Source organism: Engraulis encrasicolus, chromosome 3 (genome assembly GCF_034702125.1).
Source record: "Engraulis encrasicolus isolate BLACKSEA-1 chromosome 3, IST_EnEncr_1.0, whole genome shotgun sequence".
In the NCBI taxonomy this organism is placed as follows: Eukaryota; Metazoa; Chordata; class Actinopteri; order Clupeiformes; family Engraulidae; genus Engraulis; species Engraulis encrasicolus.
Window position 1 is genome coordinate 40182893 of NC_085859.1, and position 23258 is coordinate 40206150.

Here is a 23258-nt window from a genome sequence, read left to right on the forward strand (position 1 = left end):
AGTGTTTTTTATTTCTTATATCATTGACACACAAGCTGCCTGCGACATCTGGCCCTTCAGTCAATATTCTAAACCCAATATGCCCCTTGAGCCAAAATAATTGCCCACCCCTGCCCTACACCCCTCTTCATCAAATAATCCAGCCTCCATGCCCCATGCCCCCCCAGATATCCCCAACCCAGATGAAGAGGAGTGTAGTGTGGTGTGGTGTGAGAGTGGAGGTCGTCAGACCTGAGGAAGAGGCTTTGGGGGAGGCTAAAGTCCAGATTAGTGACCTCATTGTCTGTTGTGGGGGAGGCTAGGCTGCTGTTTTTTAATGAGGGTCGTCTTGGGGGTAAAGGGGGGGTGGGAGGTGAGGGGCATGAGGGCAATCTGCCCGCCTGCTGGCTGCTGGACTGGCCCTCTCTAGGGCTCTGTGACCCCACCCCTGTGTGTGTGTGTGTGTGTGTGTGTGTGTGTGTGTGTGTGTGTGTGTGTGTGTGTGTGTGTGTGTGTGTGTGTGTGTGTGTGTGTGTGTGTGTGTGTGTGTGTGTGTGCGACCGTCTGTCTGCCTGTCTGTGCCTGTGTGCGTGCGCGCGTGCGTGCATCTGTCTGTCTGTGCGTGCGTCTGTCTGTCTGTCTGTCGATAGGGAATGACAAAGCACCTTACACCGTACATACAGATATGTGCCACATCGTTGCCCCAGTCTTACAACAGTAAGTAAGGCCACACCAAGGCCAGAGACCCTTAGCCCCAATGAACCGTGATAACCTCTTGAATAATCAAATACAAAATAAGAAACAAAAACAAAAATACAGGTTGCAGGACACCCTTGACCCTTGCACCTGACCCAGACACATCCGCATGAGGTCAAAGAGTTCAAGGACTCTACAGTTCATTTCCTTTGCCAGACGACAAACATACACACACAGAGGGCAGGGCAAGACTGGACTGAGGACTGAGACAAGGCATGACCATGTGTTGACATATTCGACACAACACACAGACCATTAAAAATGAGTTATTGGCCCAACAAGTTAACCAGTGTCCAGTGTACCAGTGGTGTAGTCCAGTGGTTCCCAACCTTTTTCTTCAGGGACCCATGTTTTTACTATTGTAAGCTTTGGGGACCCAACCACGCGCCCGCACGAGAGGGAGTCACAGGATCCTGCGAAAACTCATTTTAGTGATTTTATTCCTCAATTTGTCTTTGGTCAAATATAGAATAAATGTTTAATGTAGCACTTACATTTTGATGCTTCTATACATATATTAGTTAAATACTTTGCCATTTATTCAACATGGGCTAATATATATGCCCACATTTAAAAGGAAACCTCTTAAATTCAAGAGGGCTCCGCGACCCCCTGTGGATCTTTGGCGACCCATAGGTTGGGTCCCGACCCATAGGTTGGGAACCACTGGTGTAGTCTACTTTTTTTGTGGTGGACATAGTGTATATGTTTGTGCTATTCTAAATAATGGATCAATCAATTTAAGGTGGTTATACTGAAATCCCTGACATTTTCAGGTGGGTATACTGCGTATACCTGCGTTCTACGTGGACTACACCAAAGGCTTTGCACGGTAGAAGCAAAAGTTAGCCGCAGCGTGGAGAACAAAAACTGGGTTGCAGAAAACTTTATGAGTGCTTGTGAGACCCACAGATGACTCAACTCAACTGTGCAGATGACTGGCATGAGTGACTGAAGAGAGAGGGAGAGAGAGGGAGAGAGAGAGAGAGAGAGTGAGAGAGAGAGAGAGGGAGAGAGAGGGAGAGAGAGAGAGAGAGAGAGAGACATACAGAACATACAGAACATGGAAAAGATGGCATAGAACAAACAAAAATAAAGTGGCAAGAGACAGGTGTAGAGAGAGAGAGAGAATGAGGAGACAGCCTAAAGACAAAGGGGTGTGAAAAGAAAGAAGAGGAGGAGGAGAGGGAGATGGAGGTGTAGGGGGGCAGGAAATGTATACTGTATGTATGTACTTACTCTCAGTAGCTCGGCAGAGGAGGGTCTGTCCTGAGGAATTTTTAGTAGGCAGTAGTCGACGAAGCTCCGGAAGGGGTCAGACCTTTAGAGGAAGTCAGAATGCGGCTGTTTAAGATAACTGAAACTCACACAGCGTGCAGGCAGAGCGCCGAGACAGGAATCTATACAGGAAACGCACTCACTCACTCTCTCTCGCAAACGCGCTCACATGCTGGCACGCACTCACGCACACACCTTACAGTAACAAGCAGGCTAACACTGCATTATCCCCTTCTAGCGGTTTTCCACAAATTCCTGAGAAGCTGTGAGGCTTCCTGAGCCATTTCTAGTGGGAAACGTTGCATTACAACAAGTGCTAAAGGTCAAGTTCAAAACAGCTAGCTCATTTCCTTCGGGGAGCTTCTTAGCGGTAGTAGCCACCATGCAAGTTCACTCACTGCATGCATGCACCGAATAAGGCAACTTACTGAAATAAGTGGAATTGACTGACAGGTTTCCTCGTCCTTTGCTGGTTTGTTTCCAGTCATGTAGGCAGAGTTCTTCATTTTTTTTTCTTAAATCATCAGCCAAAATGACTAGTAGGTGTTAATCTTACTACCCATACACACTCTCACCAATGGGTCAAAGTGGCTAGAAAGCTTTCTTTTCTACCAGCCAAACTGAATTTTCACCAGCATTTGGCTGGTTTGCGGATTTTTTAGAGCCCTGCATGTAGGCAATAGAGCTTTTGCGTTTTCTTGCTTGCTAAAACATTGCTTGGGTTTTTGGCACGCTTTCACAGCGTGAGGTCATGCATACTGTAGTGTTGTGAGGAACATCGTGCTGCTTACTGGGTAATCTGTCTGTGCACCAGATTGCACCAGTGCATGTGCGTGCATGGTTTGGAGAAGTTGTGCTCTTGTGAGAGAGGAGTGTGTGTACCTATGTGTGTGTTAATGTGTGTGAAGCTTGGAAAGACCCGGCCCAGCGACAAGGGGGGACAAAGGGGTATGGTGTCCCGGGTCCAGGGAGATAGTGGGCCGAGAATTGGGCCCATTATATTGTATGCATTGGGTAGGGGGCCCTTTCAGATGACTTTGTCCTGGACCATGCGAAAGCTGTCAGCGGACCTGGGAAAGACTATGGGGTTGCAAGGAGTTTATGGTTAGAAGGAACAGGCTTGCGGACAAAGGAGAAATTGCTGCTTGATAGTGAAGTTGTCAACATGTGATGTGGCTCTGGAAGCTGACGGGGGGGACAAAGGGGTCACTTGTCCCGGGCCCAAGGAGGGAGGGGGCCCAGAATTGGATCCTCACTCCATTGTATGTTATGGGTTTGGGGCCCTTTCAGATGGCTTTGTCCCGGGCTCAGCCAAAGCTGTCAGTGGCCCTGTGGATCTGGATACTTCAATAATTCAGCACACATTGTCTCTGTACTAAAATGTCATGTCATGATGAAGCCAATAATCCAGAACGCCAAGCGCTGAACTGCAATCAGAGTATGTTATCAGCTTCATCTCAATTTCAAAGCCCTTTGAAACAAACTACATGTGTACTATACTGGACTATGGAACTAATGGTTCTACCGGTACTTAATTAAAATATGCAGAGCATGGGTGTTCATGGGAAGAGACCTGGGGCGCATTCCTTGAAACCATAGTTGCTAACTACCTTAGCTACTTTGTTGTTTGCAATGCAATTTCCCATTGACAACCAGCAAAGTTGCTAACTGGCTAACAACTACGCTTTGGAGAAACGCACTACAGCCTTGTGTTGGGGCTTTAATGATAGGATGATAAAGATGTGGGGTAAGGAAGAGAAGCCCATGCACTGGGGCCATGCTTACCACTCATTGGATTGGAGGGAGGGAGAGTCGTTCTGGGCTATGTGATATAAGGCACTCATAGCGTTCATGTTGAACAGGGGAGGCTTCCGTTCCGCTGCACCCAGAGACACACAGAGAGAGACAGAGAACATGAATCACAGTCAAAAGAGAAATACACAAAAGCACAGGAAGACAGATTTGCAGAAAGAAAGATGGATTGATAGAAAAAAAGAATGAAAAAAAAGAAATGAAAGATAGAATGAAAGAACAGGGAAAAGGCAACTTTAGCTTTCAAAGGTCATTTTTGAACTGTACATGGCTATACATAGAAACTAGCTATTTCTGGAAACAGCAGGCGTGCCCTATGGTTATATCCTCCAACCTAAATACAGGGCCAGATATAACTTATCTACAGACGACTGTGAGTCAAGATAAAATAATACTTAATACAGCAATTTCATGTTTATTTGAAAACTATGCAGTCATACAAATACTTGTATAACATTGTCATCTTCGACTTTTTATCTAAACGCAGAGAACAAGAAATCGTCGACTTTTTATCTAAACGCAGAGAACAAGAAATCGTCGACTTTTTATCTAAACATAGAGAACGAGAAAATAACCAGATTTTCCTGAAAGGCGCATGTGTATAAATATGATGGATGGAAAAAAAACATTGCGAGTCCAAGTCTCTAATTTTAGGCAGCATTTACAGTCCATGCTAAACATTGTGTGAACTGGAAACTGTACAGTACATTTAGCGTACAGTCTACTAAATACCGGTACAGCTTTGACGTTGCATACCACTATACTTTTGATTCCAAAGAGGAGAGCTTAGCTGGGCTAAACCTTTGACTAATGGCATGTTATTGTTCCTGTGCACTTACCCTTTCAATCCCCAGGATGCATCTATGAGTAAACTAGACTGCCTGTGCAGTCGCCTTCGACTGCTTAAGGTATATCCCCGAAACGCGACGCTTCCAGTCCCCCATCATTCCTACCACTCCCGTCCACCATTTCGTAAACGTATATGATACATACAGACGTGACATGACGTGCATAGGCTTAAAACCAAACGACTATTGTGAAAATGAAGCAAAAAATGGGGCAAATGGTAATACTGTTTTAATGGTTCAGTGGATATACCACATTAGGTACAGTGTAATAACCAGTGTAACAATATTTAATACAATGTAATTTTTTACTTACATCATGTGTTTGTGCGTAAGTGGTATTACATGGTATTGCATATTGTTACACTGGTATTACATTATATTACATGGTATTGCATACTGTTACACTCGTTATTACACTGTACCTGATATTGCATATTGTTACACTGGTATTACACTAGTATTACATGGTATTAAATATTGTTACATTAGTTATTACACTGTACCTAATATGGTAGATTCACCGAAATGGTGAACCATTAAAATAAGGTCTTGACACCATCTAAAGTAAATTTGTTTATCTTGGTCTCTTCAGATCACACAACATGGTTCCAGTGACCCATATCCTTGGTCTGTTCATCTCTCTTGAGACCAAGATAAACAAATTTGCTTTAGATGGTGTCAAGCATGTGTGGTGGTAAACAAGTGAGTTTTACAAAAAAGGTGTATCCTCTCATAAGCCAAGCATGGTAATGGGACTGACATGGTTTGGGGATGCATGAATGCTGTCAACATTGGCAATCTGAAATACACCTAAAAGAAACATACATGTCAACATGCACTGTGACTACTGAAGCAGATCATGATATTCTCCATAGGATTGCATTCAAATCTCACACCAATCTATTTAAGCCAGATGCAGACTCAAAATGTAAAAGTTCAATGCAAAGAAAGGTTGAAACGCACACTGATGACCTCCCTTGTCAACCCTTTTCATTTCGTTTCATTTCGAGACGATTCGAGCCAACATAGCCCCTTCTCTACCGGATTTTAATCTGGGGTGTACTCACTGTTGTGAGTACATGTTCAAACATTAATGGCTGTATTTTGTTTGTTTCTGAATGAACAAAAAATTTAAGCGGTTAAATATGTTGGTAAAAGGTCACTAATCACTGTGTCAAAGTTACATTTCTGTAATGCTTTCCTATGAAAACATATACTCAAAAATCTGCAAAACTGTGAGGGGTGTATTCACTTTCGTGATATACTGTATACTGTTTAAGTTTGTGTATTTGTGCTAAGGCTTTATTCAAAAAGTACAAGCTAGTATGTATAAACCTACCATACAACACATGCACAGAAATACACACACATCCCCTCATTATCAAAACCAAAATGTTATGGCACATCATAAAAACAGTTATGCAGTGTGTGCCGCCCTTTGTACAGCAGACAGTGAGGTATTTATGATAGTGTGTCTGACGCAGGTCTCACGTCAGATACTCACCCAGTTCTATACAGGTGATGCCCAGGGACCAGATATCCACCTTGCCCTCATACTGCCCTTCATCCATGGCCAGAATCACCTCCGGGGCCATCCTGCAATCAACCAAGCAATCGATGCATTATATGACAAACAATATCCATTTTTTTCTGATACCATTTCAAAGCTAAATGTCTGGCAGCCCTAGACAATGGACCAAACTTTACATGTAAATGTTTGACAGTGAGTTTAAAGTACCAACATTGCTTTGTGAAAACCTATCCAGAAAATCTGCTGTCAGGAGCACGCCTCCGACATTACACATGTGGGTGCTGAATAATCTTAACAATGTCTCAACTGTATGACCTCTTGAGCACATCCTGTCTTTGGAAGAAAAACTCTACACTACACTCTGGCACTGCACTTATGGCCTTTTTCTGATTCTGGTTTTTATGGTACTTATGAACAAAATCCCAAGATGGGAAACAAGAGCAGTTGCAATTACAAAGTCAGTTATCAACACTCATCCACCCCACCACAACCTTAAATGCACATAACATGACTCATTAGGTCATAAACGAAATAAATGACCTATAACTCAATAAATGTGAGTATTGTATAAGGATGACTGAGGATGTTTATGTGTCTGTGCGAAAATGGTGTCTATATTTATTGTAATAAAATGTGTACTACAAAGATCTAACCTGATGGAACTGAACAGTCTGATGTGAAAACAAATAACCCTATGGGACAATAAAGAATCTAATCTAATCTGATCTAAAAAATAAAAAATAAATAAAAGTTGTGCACTGATGGCCATTTTGGTTGAGCATGACGGTGATGGTGACTGAAGGTGGCATGGCACTGACCAGTAGGGTGTCCCCACGAAGGAGTTGGCGGGAGAGGAGATAGAGGCCGAGCCAAAGTCGGCCAGCTTGACCTGCCCTGGCTCAGTCAGCAGGATGTTCCCAGCCTTCACATCCCTGCCAACCACAAACAACAAACACATTTGACATCATTATTACATGTGTATAATTTACAGGGTTTCCCTCAGCACTTTATTGCCAAGGTGTCCACCTGTACAAGAAACACCTACCACCTTGCCAACATTTTTTGTAATATGTCTTTGCCTGAAAAGTGGCTAGCAACCTACATTTTATCGGGTAAAACAACAAAACACTTGTAAATAAACGTGTCGCTTGTGGTAGCAATCCTGCTCTTTTCAGGCCCAACCTGGATGTTAGGTATTTTCAGATATGTTTTTTCCCCAGAAGTGCTGGGTACGTGTGAAAACACTCTTTTGGAAAAGTTTTCCTGAGCACAAGTCGGTATGACAGGAACACACCATGCCAGGAAAACAACACCACCAGGAACAGTACAGTTCTCTGTTAGAATCACTGTTCACAAGTTGTCTTGGCAGTGAACAATCCCTCTAGCTTCCGACTCCACCTGTTAGGCTACAGGAATCTAACACAGCACAGGTGCACACTAAGAACACAAAACAATGACACACTCATTAACAAGTCCGACAGGAGGACACAGATGCGTCCGATGGCGGCGAAGAACGTGGTTTGGCCGATTTAAAGAATGCGTTTCAGACGGACAGACAGACGGACATACGATACCCTTGTATAGAGATGCTAGAACGCATCTAAAAACTGTGGTACTACATATACAAAAACACATGGTGATGAACGTCCGTCCAGGTTGAAAAATAATTTAAAAAAACATTTTCCAAAAAACATTAGATTTTACTACAAGTTCATGATGTTCAGATGCCAGGTTTGTCAATGTTGGTCCATAGTGCACATTCCATTACTTTTGGCATTGGTCTTTTGAGGGACGAGATAAGGAGATATGGAATGCGTTTTAGGACTGGAATGAGGAACACGGCAGCTTTACTGGTGGCTATAAAATGATGATACTGTTCTTGCCGTTCCTGTCAATAACATCTATGTCACCATTCTCTCACGATTTACTACAGACTAACTTGAAACTTAAAAAAAAAAAAAATTCACATGCTACTTGCCAGCTGGTGATTCAACACCCAAAAATAGCAAACGTGGGGTAGAGAGATGGCTCACCTGTGAATCATATTGTGGGAATGAAGATAGGCTAGTCCCAACAAGGCACCGTGGGTTATGGCAGCAATCTCCACTTCTTGGAGCGGTTTCTTGTGAACTGAACAAAGGGACAGGATGAAGGAGAAGGGTTATTACTGAAGGAATACAGTAAATTCTGGCCATATTACAGGCATACGTAACACACACACACACACACACACACACACACACACACACACACACACACACACACACACACACACACACACACACACACACACACACACACACACACACACACACACACACACACACACACACACACACACACACACACACACACACACACACACACACACACACACACAAGGGGTATGATGAAGCCCAGCAAACATAGTGAGAGGGTATAGAAGCGGGGTTGGAGCACCTAGGAGCACCTATGCCCGAGGGCCGTTTACGCAGCTTCACATAAAATATGACATATTTTGTAAAGGAATCCTAGAAATTACATTTGCAATACAATTAAGTTAAATTCATGCGACCTAGAGAGAGTGGGGTCTGTTTTAAGTGGCTGCCTTCAATATAGGCCTAAAGTGCAGGGGGAAATCGTGGTTAGTGTTCATAGTACGGCCCATGGAGGAATTTGAAGTGGCCCCTCAAAATAAAAAGGTTCCCCACCTCAGGTATAAAGTAATTACACACAAGCTGTTTCACTTCTGATCTTTGCCGTGGCATTCTTGCATTCCAAGATGGTGGTTGGCTAGTGGGAGCCTGACTGGCTGAACTGCTATGTAATTCTTGTTGGGCTTTACAAAGCATGACCTGTAATGAAGACTTTCCTAACCTTGTTTCTGATGCAGACACCCTACGCTTTTTTGGTCATATGATGAGTACTCCTTCAATCATGCTCAATATCTCTTCCCCTATCCAAATCTGACTATGCTCCACGCATTTGTTATCATTACATGTTTCCACTTACCCCCCACAGTGTGCTCCCCTGATTGGGAATCACTGATGTAACATACTGCAACACCCACACCCACACCCCTGCTAAATATTGTGCGAGTCTGACTGACTGAGCAGCAGTATGTAATTCCACGTTGAGCTTTAGTTTTGCACGTCCTGAACTGTATATTCCACATCAGAGCACATCCATCCTCCACCCAACCCCCTGCTAAATATTGTGGGTGTCTGACTGACTGAGCACCTCTATGATGAGCTTTTCCACGTCCTGAACTGTATATTCCACATCAGAGCACATCCTCCACCCAACCCCCTGGTGGTAAACATTGCCCTTCTCCCCCGGCTGGGATTGATCATGTCATGTCCTGCCACCAAGCAGCTGCTATGTGTGTGTGTGTGTGTGTGTGTGTGTGTGTGTGTGTGTGTGTGTGTGTGTGTGTGTGTGTGTGTGTGTGTGTGTGTGTGTGTGTGTGTGTGTGTGTGTGTGTGTGTGTGTGTGTGTGTGCGCGTGCGGGCGCATGTTTGTGTGCGTGTGTGTGCGAGCGTGTGTGTGTGCGCATGTTTGTGTGTGTGTGCGAGCGCGTGTGTGTGCGTGTGCGTGTGTTTGAACCCTCACCTACAAGTTAAACACACCAGACTGACATTTTTGGTAAACAAGTTCCACACCTCTTCTTAAAGGTACACTGTGCAGGAAATGGTCAAAACTATGCTGCTCATTGAAATTGGGCTGCTTATTGCCAAATTTGATTTTTACATGGAAGTTCACTAAGCAATAAACAAATATTTTCTAGTATGGTCCACGTAGAGTCATTTTTGCAGCTAAAAATGGCTATTTTTGGAAATTCAAAATGGAGGACCATGGAGAAGATCCCCCTTTTCATGTAGGAAAAGTGCAATTTTTCCAGTCATAATGAATACTTACAATTTGATGGTGGTAAGTATTCATGAAAAAGGTAACATTAGTGAATGGGCAGCATGAATTCTGGAAATAAATAACTAAAAATCTCACACAGTGTCCCTTTAAAGCAACAGGTACTGCTCACACGCGGACAGACATATTTTTTGCAATGGCTGCTGGGTAAGTGGTCGAGGCAGAGATCAAGATTAGCAGCACGATTATCATCGACTTTCAAAGACTTGGTCTGACCAAGAGCCTAACAAATAACATTTCCCGCCTCCCTTGGTTTGCTAATGGTTGTTTGCTTCCCAACAAAGTGGGAGGAGTTCCCGATTTCTCGGGAGCTCAGAAAGTACTTGCATTGCTCTTGAACTGACTAGTAGCCACGCTGAAGGTGTTGCGTCACTTGGAGGGCACGGCCTGGCCACCGGACTAGCCCCTCACTCACCTTAGCATTGCCTTCTACAGTAACAGGACTGCAGCAGAACATATAATGCATAGGCGCATACAGTAGATGCAATTTAATCATATTTACGGGGGAAATGTAATTAGCATTTCAGAAATCATGGGAACGGGAAATGGATTCCATCATTCATTCAATTTTAATGAAATTCACAAGTGCTGGCTTTTAGTGTTGTCAACTTACCCTCTAGTAGGTCGGAAGCAGAGCCCAAACAGTACTCCATAACTAACTGAAATGGCAAAGAATAAACAAGGGAATGAGAAATAAGAGAGTCATTACGAAAGACTGACTAAAGTGAGGATTTTAAAAGCAATTGAACTGAAATTGGTCAAAGTGCTAGAATCCAATCTGCATTATGTGCAAACATCATGTAAATGATTCTCAATGATTCAATACAATTTAAAACACATACTCCCACAGTTTTTCAATATTCAAAATTGGTCAAAGTGCTAGAATCCAATCTGCATTATGTGCAAACATCATGTAAATGATTCTCAATGATTCAATACAATTTAAAACACATACTCCTATAGTTTTTCAATATTCTGGCTCAAATGTAATACAAAAAATTGCATCCATTATATTTATTGAAGAGAAAGTGTGCAACAGCCCCGGCCAGGTGTAGTTCTAGCCTCCCTGCTATCAAGTAATCAGGTAATCCCATTAGATTATCATCTCCCCACTAATGGGTAATCCTGTTAAAGCATCATCTGGTTAATGGAATAAAGGTGTGTGTGTGTGTGTGTGTGTGTGTGTGTGTGCGTGTGTGCGTGTGTGTGTTTAATGGTATAAAGCAGCATGTGAATGAGAGGCTGTCACATCAGCGACTGACCCAGGCAGTGTGTGTGTGTGTGTGTGTGTGTGTGTGTGTGTGTGTGTGTGTGTGTGTGTGTGTGTGTGTGTGTGTGTGTGTGTGTGTGTGTGTGTGTGTGTGTGTGTGTGTGTGTGCTTGCGACTGACCCAGGCAGTGTTGTCCTTTAAGTAGCAGCCTTTGTACTCTATGGTGTTGGGATGTCGCAGCTGTTCCAGGAACTTCACCTCTTTGATGATGTCCTGCCATTTCTAGAGAAGAGAAGAGCAAAATGACACAGAAAGACGACAGTTGGTTTTAACCCATTGCTGACTAAAGCTCCTGCAAAAAAAACGCCTGCTGAATGCCTAAGCCCTTGTTGGGAAAGTTGCCCTCAGCCTATAAAAACCTACATATCTTACCCTATGATGCACAAAAAAACGTGAAATAAGTTGAATTTAAACCTTACGTCCCTCGTCTTGCATTAGAATGTGTTCATTCAGTATAACATACCCAGATTTTTATTAAAAAAGCTAAAATCTCAAGAGGCTGAATGCAGCGTATATGTGTCTCCAGGCACCAAAGGTCAAACAACATATACAAGTCATCACATCAGGCTAAAATGGATTAACGCAGCTGATAAACCAGGTTGGAGGGATGGGATCAGTGCCAAGTATGCCAATGTATTCTTGTCATGGACTCTGGCCAACAGAGCCAAACATACACAGGATGCTGAGTGTACGTTGATCCCCTGATAAAATATGTGAGTTAATGAGTGCCAGCGCAGTAATGTCGATCAACGAGGGCAGCAGTCTTTCAACAATCAACATTTATGTACGTATGCAGTACGATTGCCAAAGCATCATACAAAAATAAAAGCAATTGTCATTATTAAATACCATTGCTCAATTTCACATCAGCACGCAGTACAGTACCGGCTACATCATTATACATTATTACATCATCTACCATAGACCCACAGAAAAAATTAAAAAACAATCGTCAATCAATCATACATCCATCACTGGTTGTAATTGGCAAAATAATGGCTGGGACTGGTGGTAGTGTAGACCAGGGGTTCCCAAACTTTATCGTGACAAGGCCCCCCATATACCGGTAAATTCCAGCCAAGGCCCCCCTGATAGGCCTATGGGCCGTGCCACACATTTTTTTCTGTGCAACCGGTTTCACAACTCGATGAAGTTGGTGCATTACTTAACCCATTCAAGTACTACAGACAGCATAATACATGCAGTATATGAACATTGTAAGGAAGACAATTCCACTGGGCTTGTTTAGCTTATTATTGGTTTATTTTGGCTACTTATTTAATTTCTTAAATAATTGAGTTTATATCGCAATATTTTTCCATTTTGCCAACCTGCCGCGGCCCCCTAGCATCCCCTCATGGCCCCCCACGGGTCCCCGGCCCCCACTTTGAAAACCACTGGTATAGACTCACCTCGGTGGTCTGTTTGCCATTGTAGGACATCTTCTTGATGGCCACCACCTCACTGGTGTATGAGTTCCGGGCCTGAGGTGCAGAAAAAACACAGACACAGACACAGACACAGACACAGACACAGACACAGACACAGACACAGACACAGACACAGACACAGACACAGACACACACACACACACACAGACACACACAGACACAGACACAGACACAGACACACGCATGGTTAGAGTCAGCTGGGACATCACAAATGAGTAGTCTCTAGCTCACAGAACAAAGATCAGGTATGGTGACAAAATGCAGAAAACTGAGAAAACAAAAATAGTTGCATGTACAGCGGTGAAGCTTGACACTTGACACTTCACTGACCTGGGATATTACAGGCACCCAACATACATTTATGTAAATGATTACACATTACCTTCAAGCTAATAGGAAACCAACATTTCCTTAACACCATAATGTCATGAGCAACTAGTGTGGTGTCAGCTCCAAATAATACACTCGTAGAAAAAAACCCCAGCAATAAACACATCTTCTATGCCTACTGGCTGCTCCAGGCACGTTGCTGAGAAAAATGACAGAAAATCTCTCAGCGTGACCCTGAAGCGCAAACTACTCTGCTGTAAGACTGATTGAACATCACATATCAGCCAACTTCTATAAGTGCCAACTTGGCAGCAGTAGGTTTCTCCACATGCCTTTGAGCTAGTTAGCGGGCGACAATGTCAAATCACAATGCCTTACGGCTGTTTGTAACTTTGGAATACTAAGACCAACAAAAGCAAAGAAAGCATTTCAGTTGACAAAAGCCAAAAAAACCTAAAACTTCAAAAGATACAGTGAGGGCAAAGTTGAGGATAGAATATGAGCAGCAAAATAGAATGTCTTCATTGTCACTGTATGGTGCAATGGAACGGAACTGCATTTACAACCTACCAGCCAAAAAACCTAGAATACTGTTTTGACAAAAGTGGACAAACTCCTGATTGCACGTTTCCTTGAATGGAATGAATTAATGACATCGCACTCTCAGTATCGGACAAAAAATGACTGAGTAAACTAAAGCCTGCTCCAGAAGCCGTGATTTTGGAGAGCAGACATGCTTTGCATGTCCCCCCATCTTTCCAGCTCAGCTTTAGCAGTGTCCAGCAGCACTTAGCTGTAATGTAGGTCAGATGTGGACATGTTGCTGCTGTGTGCAGTGCTCTTTCCCATCATTGGCCCTTGCTGGCCATACCAAGAGAAAGGGCAACTTCAGCAGGAGGTGACGGCACTGCTTTCCCCAGCCGTGTGTGCGTGTGTGCATGTGTGCCTGTGTGCGTGTGTGTGTGTGTGTGTGTGTGTGTGTGTGTGTGTGTGTGTGTGTGTGTGTGTGTGTGTGTGTGTGTGCGTGTGTGCATGTGTGCCTGTGTGCGTGTGTGTGTGTGTGTGTATTGTTTGTGTTTATGTATATATGGTTGTGTCTGTGTGTTTAAGTGTGACTGCATGTGCCTGTAGTGTGTATGCATGGCTGTAATGTTTGTGTCTGACTGTATGTCTACATGTGTTCTGCCTGCATATGTGGCTGCCTGTGTGTATATGAATCACTTGTGCATCATGGCCCATAATCTGTATGCTATGGTGTGGTGTGGTGTGGTATGGTATATACTGTAGTAGTCTTTCTCAACGGGGGCGGTACAGCACCCCAGGGGGGCGTTTGGGAGTCCTAGGGGGGGTTGAGAAAGATACAGTTGAGAGGGTGCAGTGCTTAGCTGTCATTGGGGGCATTAGTCCATTTACATTTGTTTATAGTAAGGGGGCGTTGGCAGGCTTAGAATGAGGTCGTGTGCGTTGGGAGGCTTAAGATGAAGTCCAGGGGGCGTTTGTTCAAAAAAAGGTTGAGAGCCACTGGTATATAGCATGGTGTGGGGTCTAGTGAGGCCTGCAGTGTGCGCTATTCTCTTACATTACTGCCTCATCCTCAGTAGCAGTGGTGGTGTTGGCATGCTACGCTCCAGCTGTCTCTGCTCGCCCGCCTGCCTGCCCGTCCACCCAGCCTCCTTGCCACCGCCCCTCATGCCACGCCACACCACACCACACCGCCTCCACCCACAGCCAACCCCCAGCTAAGAGCAGAACAGCTGTCTAAAGAGGAGCATCTATTTATTTGCCCTCCCACCCCCAGCTACAGCCCCACCTCACCCGCTACTCAGCCACCATCTACTCAGCCTCTTGACCCTCCCTTCCCTTCCCTTCCCTTCCGCTCCGCTCCCCCTATCCTCCCCCCCCACCGCCCCTATAGCCTTACTGAGCCTCACATCTGGAGACAGGGGCTGCAGGCAGAGGAGGGTGTGTGTGTGTGTGAGTGTGAGAGAGAGAGAGAGAGAGAGAGAGAGAGAGAGAGAGAGAGAGAGAGAGAGAGAGAGAGAGAGAGAGAGAGAGAGAGAGAGAGAGAGAGAGAGAGAGAGAGAGAGAGAGAGAGAGAGAGAGAGAGAGAGAGAGAGAGAGAGTGTGCGTGTGTGCGCGTGTATGGTTGGGCAGGGCAAAGGCAGGATTTATCACCAAGGATTCAGGACTCAAAACGCAGATTTGAGAGTCATCCGCATTCATGATTAGTGCCCAGATTAATTAAAAAGAGAAAGTCGACACATGGTACACCTAGCTCAAGGTCGAGATGGCTGCCATGATCTCTGGGGTGTGTGTGTGTGTGTGTGTGTGTGTGTGTGTGTGTGTGTGTGTGTGTGTGTGTGTGTGTGTGTGTGTGTGTGTGTGTGTGTGTGTGTGTGTGTGTTGGGGGTGGGGTTGGGGTGATGATCAAGCCCCTACGGTAACGGGAGGGCTAAACTGTGTCACGACAAAGCCGGGGTTAGAGTCTGACGATGGAGACACACAGATGTAGGTCAAGCCCCGGCAGATAGAGCGGCAGAGAGAAAGTGTGTCAGAGAGAAAAAGAGAGAAAAAAGAGAGAAAGAGAGAGGGATTGGTTCAACTGCGTGCCCACCACAGTTCACACTCTACTACTCCCTGTGAGGTACTGGATCAAACTACTGCTGCCGCTGTGCCAAGAGACTAAAGGGTTCCTGTGCTTGTCATGACAGGCACAAGGGCATAGGATGGGAATCAGGACAGCTTAGCCAAACTTAAAGCAGCCGCTGTAGTGTCAAGAGCTAGACATTATAGGCCAGACTGCAGGAGAAAGGTTGGTTTGAACTATGCTTGTAGCACAGGGGCGGGGAACCTTTTTCATTCGAGGGGGGCACTTCAAATTCTTCAAAGGCCCGTAAAAGTCCTCTGAGAGCCGTACTATGAACACAAACCAGGCTTTCCCCCTGCACTTTAGGCCTATATTGAAGGCAGGCACCTTTAAAAACGACCCCATTTTCTCTAGGTCCCCTGAATATAACTTAATTGTATTTAAAATGTAATTTGTAAGATTCCTTTACAAAATACTTCATAATTCATGTGAAGCTGCATAACATTAAATTATATCTGGGGCCGGAAAAAAGGCCTCCAAGGTCGTAAACGACCCTCGAGACATAGGTTCCCTTCCTCACCCCTGTGGTAGCAGGAGGGCTGAGTAGTGGCAACAGTGGTGACCCAGCGAGGGGGTGCCATTTTTCCCTCTGGGTGGCTAAACACCACCTTAAACTGATATCTTATGTTTGGTCCAGCACCTGTGCTACTGATATGCGCGCATTCTCTGACTTTTTCCACTGACCTGTGCCCATGAAGGTTGAGCTGAGGTGAAGAGTACTGTTCTAAAAGGTGTCACGACATCGGGTTGATTTCTCTAATTCAGATTATCTTGAGCAGCAAAGATCACAGTACCGTAATAAATCCAGTATACTAGAGTCTATATCATAATAGCAGTAAAACTACAATATTTTTGAGATGGCTCAGAGGGCTCACCTTGCCATTTAATAGGCAGAATATCTTGGGTTCACTGTTTTACTGCCATGCTATATGACCTATTGTTATTTTCTTCAAGGGTGGTGACGTTGGGGTGGGAGTGGGGGAAATTTTGTGTGAATGTACTGTATGTGTGAAAGTGTTGTCCTGTTCAGTGTTCTGTTTTTGCTTTTGTATCTGTTTTTGTTTTTGTACTGTTCAGTTTGTCCTGGGGACCCCTTCGAAAACGGGATATCTTATCTCAAGGGGATATTCCCCTAAACAAATAAATTGAAATTGAAAATTTAAGTAAAGCTGTACTGCTCTTGGAAGTGAATAATCAATGCAGATGTACATCAAAATTTTTACTTGAAAGTATGAAAGAATAAAACAACAATAGAACCAATGCAGCCCTACTACAACAAAATCTGTGATTTGAAAAAGAATAAATCAATCTTTAAAACTGTCTGAAACAAAAGAACTTGAATAGTTAATATAACCTTAAGACATTATGACCGTCATACATCAATCTTTAAAACACTTACAAAATAGACCGCCCCGAAGCTCCCATGGCCGATCTCGTGGAGGTCGCAGAAGACATCTTCAGGGTCCTCTTTGAAGAAAAGGTCGGCGAACTCGGGATCCTTCACACTTCCTTTTCGCGTGGACGATGGCATTATGGGATGGACGGAATCGTGGGGAGCCACTCGCTTCTCTGCTTCATTGACAGGCCCGGCATTTACTCAATACCTGGTGGAGGAGAGGAGAGGAGAGGAGAGGAGAGGAGAGGAGAGAAGAGAAGAGAAGAGAAGAGAAGAGAAGAGAAGAGAAGAGAAGAGAAGAGAAGAGGAGAGGAGAGGAGAGGAGACCAAGGTTAGCGTCGTGAGCAACGTGAACACAAAGGCTTGGAACAACAGCACAACACCCAACACCACACATAACCGAACAATATTATGGAGCTCTGTGTGGGGCACATTTAAAATCACTTCTCCGCAACCAGAGGTTCTCAGTTCTAAGAGCAATTTTGTAGGTTAACCAGTAGGGCAATGTACTTTAAGAGGCCAGACAGTATGGCTAGACAGTATGAGTACTGAAGCATGACACGAGGGTATGTCTGTAAACATCTGTGTCCCAAATAAACAACTCTGACTTCATATGAGGAATCCATGAGTCCAAGTATTTAAAATCACATCACATTATACGCGAATGGAGTTACTGCATTTTGTGGCCATGTCAGTGTTTTGAGTGTATCCCCTTGTATGGGCGACAAGGTGGGCTACATCGCCTACACCATGTCTCAGGAACATGTTTTCAAGTATACAAAAACATCACACAGAAGCTCTAAGGCAGAAAAATTATATAACATGATGAATCATGAAAAAGACAAATTAAGAACATTTAAGAAAATACAAATACTTTTTGTACCTGTTCTACTCTTTCTAAAGATAAATGCAGTCAAATAACCTACTTGATAATGTGCTGGGCCGAAAAGTATTTTAAAAATCTTTTTTCCCTGAATGAGATTGAAACTGTGCCGCTGTGTTTGTGTGTGCAACGCCAACGGCTGTCTGGCATGCTCCACTGCCCTATGGCTGTAGGGCTGTGGGATGTTTTCAATTTCAACACATTCACTGATCTCACGCTACACCTGAGACGCACACTTTCAACAAACAGCATGACCTGAATTCTCGGTTAGTCCTTGTTTTAATATGTATTCTGCCATTATTTACCATACAACAATTCACTGTTATTTTACTATTGTACAGCACTTGTGTGTTAGATATGTTACATTTTAGTGCTGATTCTCTATACTGTACATACGCTGACTTCATAGCATGGTTAACGATATATCTAAAAAATATAGCAACAACAAAAATCAGTAGGGCTGAGCCACTTTGCTTTGATGGTTTCAGACAAAGCAAGTTTCAAACCTCTTTCACATATTCCACCTCTGGGTCATGTGACTGTGCTGTTGCTGCCGAGTTGCGTGTGTTAACTCACTCCAAACTGCTCAATGGTGCACCCGCTAGCCTCACTGAGCTAATGTCTGATAATGACCCAATGGGCAGGCCTGCAGACACGACACGGGGGAGAAAGGGGTACGTTTTCCCGGGCCCAGGGAGATAGGGGGCCCAGAATTGGGTCCCTATTACATTGCATGTATTGGGTAGGGGGCCCTTTCAGATGACTTTGTCCTGGGCCCAGCCAAAGCTGTCAGCGGCCCTGTCAATGGGTGTGTGTGATGCCTTCCAACTCTCATGAATATTCTGAAAACAAAGGCCCATGGCATATCAGAAAACTACTACAGCTTCATTAAAGTTAATAGAAAGTCAAACTACACATAACTTCTCTTTTACATCTACGTATTCTGGTCCATCTGTACTGGTTTATCTGTGGTCTGTCAGCTCTAAACAATATCATTGGTTCGACTTTTTAGAAACTCAGCCTTTTTGCCTCGTATAGGTCTATCTTTTTTCTTTTAAAAGAAAATGTGCTTTAACATGGTAACATGCGTCTATCATCAGATCATAGTAATGTTGTGGTGTCAAAACACTACATTTTCTATAACTGTACATTTCTATCGACAACAAAACAGGCTCCACTCCAACGTTGTAGGTGAGATGTGTTGTAAGCGGTAGAAACAATGGCATGTGTTGCCACAAGCTCCTAAAATATCATCAGTAAAGGAGATGATGCAACATGCATGCACACCCAACAGGACTCGTGAAATGATCTATTTTTTTGTTCTTGGGGAAAAAAAGAAGAGCTGCATGATTTGGGAAAATATTCCTTAATCCATCTTTCTTTATGACATTGGGGCACAAATTACAGTCTGATTTGAGATACACATTTATTCTTTTTAAGTTCCAAGTTTCAGTTTAATACGCACCTTAACTAATACTTAATCTGTTCACTTCTGATTGAAAAAGTTGTTTTACTGCACTTGCAAGGGGAGAACAGTGCACAGCATTTTCTGACAGGCTGAGTGTGACAAGGACTAACCACACAAGAGTAAACTGCAGCCAAATCTGAAGGCCAGACAGTGGGGCTTCTCTCACAGCGGATCTTGTGCAACCATCTGTGCCGACACACACACACACACGCACGCACGCACACGCACACGCACACACACACACACACGCACACGCACACGCACCATAGCTGAGGCTAAGGCCTGCTGCTCCATCTAATGCTAGTTGAGTAATGGCTTGTGTATCTGGCTTGGACCAGGCGCCTCTACTTGCAAGTAATGTCATGTTGTCAGGTGGAAGACGCTCTCTGAGTGAACGTGCTTCACAAAGACAGAGCGAGCGTTTAGCAATCCGTTTTCCACTCGCACGCTAAATTTAATATTTCCTTGCCTTGATAATGGCTAATAGGGGGAGTCTGAGAGCATATTAGCTGGCTGGTGTGAGGAGTGGGTGAGAGAAAAATGTGAGAATAAAGAAATAAGTACATAAACAACAGCTAGAGAAAGCAACGGGCAAAGGGAACAACAAGTGTCTAAGAAAGCAGAAGAGCAAAGCAAAGCACAGCTTGTGTGCATGAGTGTATGACCTGAGTGTATGCAGCACAAGCAAATGAGTAAGAGACATGAGGGCCTGCGTGTGTGTGTGTGTGTGTGTGTGTGTGTGTGTGTGTGTGTGTGTGTGTGTGTGTGTGTGTGTCTTTTGTGCACATGTCCGTGGGTGGGCATTGGAAAGCATGAGTGTGGAGTCAGGTGCAGGCTGCTGAGAGTCTGTGGTGCCTGCTGAGGAGGAGAGGAGAGGAGTGAAGCGAAGAGGAGAGGAGCGAAGAGGAGGGGACGGGAGCGGAGAGGAGAGGAGAGGAGAGGAGTGGAGAGGAGAGGAGTGGAGAGGAGAGTAGAGTAGAGAAAAGGAGGGGCGCAGAGAGGAGAGGGGCAAACAGAAGAGGAGCAAAGAGGAGATGAGAGGAGCGAAGCGAAGCGGAGAGGAGCGAAGAGGAGGGGACGGGAGCGGAGAGGAGAGGGGCAAAGAAAAGAGGAGCGAAGAGGAGAGGAGAGGAGAGGAGAGGAGAGGAGAGGGGCAAAGAAAAGAGGAGCAAAGAGGAGAGGAGCGAAGAGGAGAGGAGAGGAGAGGAGAGGAGAGGAGAGGAGCGAAGAGGAGAGGAGAGGAGAGGAGAGGAGAGGAGAGGAGAGGAGAGGAGGTCTGCCCATCAGCTGGAGGGACAGGCAGGCAGGCAGGCCGGTAGGGAAGGGAAGGTGTGAGTCAGGCCTGCCGCTCACATGGCACAGACTGGCACAAGGAGTCCAACAGCCCTACAGTACCCCTCCCACCCAACTACTCCGCTCTTCCCTTTCTTCAGCCCTGCTACTCATCTCACACTGGACACTGGTCTTTTTTCCTCTTCATTCTCTAAAATAAAGAGAGAAAAAAAGAACAGTATCCAGTGTGCAGTGTTTAATGAACTATCAAGTCAAGTCAAGTCAAGTAGGTTTTATTGTCAATTTCTTTACATGCACTGGTCATACAAAGAATTTGAAATTACATTTCTTGCTTTCCCATACAGACATAGACTAATCTAGGTAAGGACATAGACAGTATAGACATAGACAGTACTTATACATGAACTTAAGACAATATGGACATAGACTATTTACATTGATCAAGTTTTCCTGCCTCACACCTGCACCTGGACAACTGAAAGGTTGTGCACAAGGACCTACATGTACCCTGCTATTCATCTGTTAGTCTCTTCACAAACTGAGAGAGGAGGGTCAAAAGGGGGGAGGGGAGTGGGGGCAATGCCTCCTCCTTCCATCCATTAATCGCCTCGTCCAACTTGCTATTCCTCTTCTCCGCTTATCCCTTTATCTCAACATTAGGAAACAAAGACAAAACGTGCAAAAATACACAAGAAGTGCCGACGGCAACCTTACTCGTCCATCTCACCGTTTCCGTCTTCCCTTCACCTCTTCCTTCCATCCCCCCTTCAACCCCCCTTACTCCTCTCCTCCTTTCACCTGTTCATCCCATCATCATGAAACAATGAACTCATGCAACAGACTCACATTTTGAACATCATGACCTGAATTCTCATTTAGTCTTTGTTTTAATATGTTAATTATTTAGCATACAAGTCACCACTATTATTTTACTATTGTACAGCACAGCATCATGAAACGGTGACAATATGCAAGAAATGCATGAATAACAACCATTCATTTGAAAGCTGGTGCGAGATGCTGGACATGGCAGGACAGGGGGGAGGGCTCACTTTGACATGGTGGTGGTGGGGTGACCTTCAGAGTGCTGAAGGTGCCGTGAAGAAGAAAACAACACCAAGCAACTCATGCATGCAGTATGACCTTACAGACACATGCTAACCTGCAGCAGACATGCACGCAAACACAGAAGGACTGTCATGCCACACTCTGATTAACATAAAAGTGCATGTACACACACCCTGATTAACTTAAGGTTACACACACACACACACACACACACACCTGACTAACACACTGATTAACACATGCACATAAGTGCATTCGTGTCGTGCACACATACACAGATAGACACACACTGACACACATTCTGATTAACTCATGAACCCAACGCACGCACGCACGCACACCTCTAGCATAAGCACATGCATAATGAAACACACATACCAGTGTCTGATTCGAACACACGCGTAGTGCATGCACACATGAAAACGCACAGAGCCATGACAGTTTAATTACATAGTAAACATTGAAAATCAATTACCCCTCCCCATCCGCATCCATGGCATTCCCCTCATTACCAAGGCCGGGGTAGTATTCCACTCAAGGGAATTCATAGAGAGCCTCCCACCACACACTAAGCCATATACCATCATGGCGGAAAATGGACTACCTTATTTACGCTGTCAAGCTCGCAATAATATATACACGGACCATGAAGCCAATGAGCTTTTCTCTTCTTTGCACCACAACACAATGGCGCACATACAGTAGACAGCCGATCATCAGTGAGCCTTACGCAAGCAGACAGAAAATGATTAACGGCATATTTAGAATATTAACCAATTTTAGACTCGTATAGGTTGTTTGACATTTGGTGCCTGGATCGACATGCTGCATTCAGGCTCTTGAGATTTTAGCTTTTTTAGTGAAAATGTGGGTATGCTACAGCTGAATGAACACATTCTAATGCAAGGTGAAGGTCTTAGGTTTTTAAATGCAACTTATTTCATGTTTTTTATGCGCATCAGAGATATTTAGGTTTTTATAGGCTGAGGGCAACAAGGGCTTAAGCATTGTTTTTTGCAATTTTTGCAAAAGACAGCCAACGCAAAGGGTATGACAAGAATGAGGGGCATCCTTGAGGGCAAACAGTTATAGAATGTCCATAGAACACAACACAGAACTTCAGAATCTTCAATCAAATGACAAAAAGCGTTTCATTTTTCCAAAATGGTTAACAAGTCAAGTTAACAAGGGGTATTTGGGGTAGCATGCAATGACGCGCACACACACACACACACACACACACACACACACACACACACACACAAGCAAGCGGGGCATTTGCCCCTGGGCCCAGGGCCCTCCTGTATGAGTGTTGGGGGCCCTATTGTGACCATGGTAGGCC

General features: G+C 44.4%; 1 protein-coding gene across 5 annotated transcripts in view; it reads right to left on the reverse strand.

The window, feature by feature from the left end:
• Positions 1-23258, reverse strand: part of taok3a (TAO kinase 3a) — a 116179-nt gene that overhangs the window by 42005 nt on the left and 50916 nt on the right. For all 5 annotated transcript variants that reach the window (XM_063195406.1, XM_063195402.1, XM_063195404.1 and 2 more), the window contains 9 exons: positions 17208-17412; positions 12793-12864; positions 11501-11602; positions 10724-10769; positions 8238-8334; positions 7023-7136; positions 6178-6269; positions 3799-3892; positions 1975-2056 (listed from right to left, as the gene is read on the reverse strand). In XM_063195406.1, coding sequence (XP_063051476.1) covers positions 1975-2056; positions 3799-3892; positions 6178-6269; positions 7023-7136; positions 8238-8334; positions 10724-10769; positions 11501-11602; positions 12793-12864; positions 17208-17339 — 831 coding nt within the window. In that variant the 5' untranslated portion in view covers positions 17340-17412. The remainder of the gene's footprint in view (positions 1-1974; positions 2057-3798; positions 3893-6177; positions 6270-7022; positions 7137-8237; positions 8335-10723; positions 10770-11500; positions 11603-12792; positions 12865-17207; positions 17413-23258) is intronic.